Raw genomic sequence first — 4306 nt, forward strand, 5'->3', positions numbered from 1 at the left:
GTTCCTGACATACCATATTTCCTTATGATATTTATCAACACCTTGTAAAGTTACCCTGCTTCCCTAGAGAACAGCAAGAGCTCTCAGGTAGAGGCCATACCTAAAGTTACCCCTGATAAGCACAAGCCTGTCTTTTCTCCATTACTACTCCCCTTTTACATCCAGTCTCCCTACTACCTTCTCCACTGAAGAAAAGCAGTTATAGCCTCTTGTTCTGCTGTGAAATATTGACTCTTTGAAAAGTAGCCTTTTAAAAAACAAAAACATTGCAGGGCAGTGGGTAGCACTCCCAGCTTTCCAGAGGCAAAGCCAAGCAGATCTCTGAGTTCGAGGCTAGCCTGGCCTACGGATTGAGTTCCAGTATAGCAAGGGCTATACAGAGAAACCCTGTCTCAACAGCAACAAAATTGTTAAAACAAAGCCAAACCTATTGTTAACTGTGGTGGTAAAAATCATTCACAGTTGTTAAAAGTCTACAAAGGAGGAGATGAAAAACAACATTCTCAGGATTTGTGATAAACTTTCACTGAGCATCTTGAGAATTAAGCCAGGTTCATTATTATATGATAGTTTAAGAATAATGAACATGGCTGGAAAGATGGCTCAGTGGTTAAGAGCACTAACTACTCTTCCAAAGGACCTGGGTTCAATTCCCTGTACCCACAGGGTGGTTCACAACCACCTGTAATTCCACTTACAAGGGGTTCAGGCACCCTCTTCTGCCCTCCACAGGCACTGCATATGCAGAGTGACTGGAAATGGCAGGATACTACCTCTAGAACTGGGTTTTGGAGCTGTTTTGAGACAGGGTGTCTTAGGGTTGGTTATTGCTCTGATGAAACACCATGACCAAAAAAGCAAGTTGGGAAGAAAAGGGTTTATTTCAGCTTACACTTCCAGATCATAATCCATCATTGGAGGAAATCAGGACAGGATCTCAAGCAAGGCTAAAACTTGCTGGCAGGAACTGATGCAGAGGCATGGAGGGGTGCTGCTTACCGGCTTGCTCAGCAGCCCACAATGGCCTGGACCCTCCCCGATGAGAAAATGCTTGATCTCATGGAGGCATTTTCTCAATTGAGGCTCCTCCTTCTCCGATGACTCTAACTGACACACAACACTAGCCAGCACACATGGTCTCATCATGTAGCCCTAGAACTTGCTATGTAGACCAGGATGCCTTCAAATTTATAGAGATCCTCCTGCCTCTGCCTCCCGAATGCTGGGATTTAAGGTGTGTGACACCAAGTCCAATCATTTTTAAATTAAGTTTTTTGAAGCAGGGTCTTACATAGCCCATGTTCTACTTAAACTTGTCAAGTAGTCTAAGACATTGAATTTCCAATCCCCCACCCCCCACCCCCAGCTTCCCATTGCTGGTATGATAGGAATGCAAATCCATGTCCAGTCATTTTTTGTGGGTCTTCATTCATGCTTGGCTACATCCCAGCCCATTTTCTTTTAAACTTCTGAGCTGTAGTTTCCTCACCTCACTTATTAAGAGTTCAGCAAGATTCAATGAGATCACTTGTAAATAAGGTTGTCTAGCTTGAGATCATTCCAAAGCTTGGGCTTGCCGCGTCTGGGCCTGCCCTGCAGGGGTCGCCAGCGCGCCCACGGTCTGGTGGTGCCCGTGGCTCCACCCCCCGCGTAAGGCTGTCCGGCAGCCTGCCTGACCCAGCAACGTCCCTAGCTGCGGCGATCACGCGACTCACAGATGCACGCAGACATCGCCGGCTCGTCGGGACGCGCTGGATAACGAAGCTTCTGCGGCGTTGCATGCGGGCAGCGCGGTCCAGCCGGGGTCCTTGCGGGTCCTCAGCGAGCCCGGGGGAGGGCCCTCTTTGTGGCTGCAGTTGGCAAGATGGCGCCGGTGGGGGTGGAGAAGAAGCTGCTGCTGGGTCCCAACGGGCCCGCAGTGGCGGCCGCCGGCGACCTAACCAGTGAAGAGGAGGAAGGCCAGAGTCTATGGTGAGGAGCGTATAGAGCCACAGATGGCACGGCCGCAGCGGGAGCTGGCCGGAGCGGGCAGACGTTGACGGTCAGTCATGGGCCGGGCGGTCCAAGGCGGTCCATGCTGAGCACTCTTGTCATTGTCGCCGCAGGTCTTCGATCTTGAGCGAAGTGTCCACCCGTGCCAGGTCCAAGCTGCCTTCCGGCAAGAACATTCTGGTGTTCGGTGAGCAGCTGGGTACTGCCCCGGGGTGCAGGGGTGGGTCAGGAGGCGCCCCTTCCACAGGTTCCAGGCTTCTCCACCCTTACCTCCTGTTTGTGCCCCTGGAGGGCACACTGGGCTGACTCTAGCAGGGTAGCCGGAGAGACTCCAAGCCCACCCACACCTCTACTGAACCCTCTGTTTGGAGTCAAGTGATGTGGTGTGGGCTTGTAGCACATTCCTTCAGTCATTTGGCTGAGCCTTCAGCCTTGACTTGGTTCATCGTCTAGCCTAGCGCTCACTAAGTTGAGGATGTGAAGAAAGAAAAAAAGAGGATGTGCAGGCTGGATGGAGAAAATGAGAGAACTAGGTGACCAGGACTGGGAACTAAGGAGTTCATAGAGTGGAGCTGAGGGCTGAGCAATGGGACAGTACAGACAGTCTTAGACATGCTACAAGAATCCCAGTCTAGCAGAGGCAGATGTGTGCGTGGTTACATCGCATCTTTCCTGTCAGGAGCAGACTGCTGTGGGCGCATCACACTGCTTGATGTGTTGAGAGAGAGCTCGTGGAATCAGGTGTTTTGCAGGGTAACCGTTTAAGTATAAGCACATCGAGATAACAGGGTGAAGCATTTGGATGCTTTTAGAAGGGTTTGTTTGTTTTTGCAATAGAGGATAAGATGAGATCAGGTCATGAAAGTCTGAAAGATGAATCCTCTTTCCTGGAGACTCCTGATTTTCAGATTTTTATTTTCCTTCACCCTTCCCTAAGCCTTATGGAAGTGACTGCATGCTGATGTCCGTGTGTTTCTCTCATCCAAGTGATGGCCAGTGTGGTAGGTTATAGCCAGGTATGTGCTTTAGGGAAATAACTCAGGCTTCATTGGGCCAGCTAGATAGATGAGAATGAGCAGGAACTGAGGTCAGACTGACAAGCACTCTTCGTGATCCAGGTGAATTGTGGCCAGTGGGAAAAGGGTAAGCTTAGCGGAGGAGAGAGGATCTTTGTGGATTGCCTTTCATTCCTTATGTTCTCAAATTCCTTAGTATTGAATCCAGGGATGTCCAGGGATGTTTGGTGATGATTCTAGTTCGCATTTAGAGGGTATCTTGGAAGGGAGGTTGTTGGCTATGGATAGTCCCAGGGAGATGAGAAAGCACTTGCTACTGAGACTGTACTTAGGAGTTTTGCTTAGGTCAGCAATCCTTTTTCCCCAGTTTCCAAGCCTTTAGGGTGCTTGTGAAGTTGTTCTACAAATCAAATGTGTGTAAATAACATAAGTGCCATGACTTGAGGCAGAACCAGATTTTTATTTCAGTGTTCCTCGACTTTTGGGGTTAGTTGATTTCTGAAGAGTTCTTGCTTTTACTGTGGGAAAGATGTATTTTGTGAGAAATTAGCCCCATCTCTGACTTTTGACTTCTCTGGGTGTCTGTTTTAGGAAATGTAGGAAGGGCTGGTGGGTTTGCTGTTGTAATCCTTCCCTTGTGAAGTGAAGAAAATTGTAGTAGAGGGTCATTTGGGATATCTGGTTGACTGTCTCTGCCAATCACTCTTAAAAGCAGGTCTCCTTTGTTTGTGAGAGCAGATGAGAGAGCCCTTAGCAGGCTTGCTTGAGATTCCTGGTTGTTCCTTATTGTGGTGATGTTGTAGTGTGATACACAGTACATTTTTGTCTTCTTGCAAATGTCATTTGTAGGTGAAGATGGTTCTGGTAAAACAACTCTCATGACCAAACTCCAAGGAGCAGAACATGGCAAAAAAGGAAGAGGCTTAGAGTATCTTTACCTCAGCGTTCATGATGAAGACCGTGATGGTGAGTGACTGTTCCTCCATCGGAAGGGTAACATGTAGGGCTCTGACTCACGTATGTCCTGGCGCTCTCAGCTTTGTTTTACCCAAAGAGAATGTGTGGAATATATGTTGTTTGTAAGAGTTTAGTCACTTTTTGTTTTTGTTTTTTGAGACAGTGTCCCTTGTGGCCCTGGCTGGCCTGGAACTCATGGAGATATGACTCTGTAACAACTCCTTTATAATTTTTCATATTTTATATATTCAGCTATTTCCATGACTATAGAATAGTTATTGGTACCTGGGTCTTTTTTTCCTGTGAGAAAGTTTACAGTCTCGAAATGAAGTAGTGTATTG

The 4306-nt window shown here is 47.8% G+C and overlaps 1 protein-coding gene across 1 annotated transcript; it reads left to right on the forward strand.

Annotated features, from left to right (window-relative positions):
* Window positions 1–1623: 1623 nt before the first annotated feature.
* LOC143433909 (cytoplasmic dynein 1 light intermediate chain 2-like) lies at window positions 1624–3974 on the forward strand (the record flags this gene model as incomplete). Its single annotated transcript, XM_076706433.1, has 3 exons — window positions 1624–1971; window positions 2106–2179; window positions 3858–3974. Coding segments are annotated over exons 1-3 (298 nt in total), but the record flags the coding sequence as incomplete, so codon positions are not given.
* Window positions 3975–4306: the final 332 nt, after the last annotated feature.

The sequence above is a fragment of the Arvicanthis niloticus genome, unplaced genomic scaffold (genome assembly GCF_011762505.2).
Source record: "Arvicanthis niloticus isolate mArvNil1 unplaced genomic scaffold, mArvNil1.pat.X pat_scaffold_702_arrow_ctg1, whole genome shotgun sequence".
In the NCBI taxonomy this organism is placed as follows: Eukaryota; Metazoa; Chordata; class Mammalia; order Rodentia; family Muridae; genus Arvicanthis; species Arvicanthis niloticus.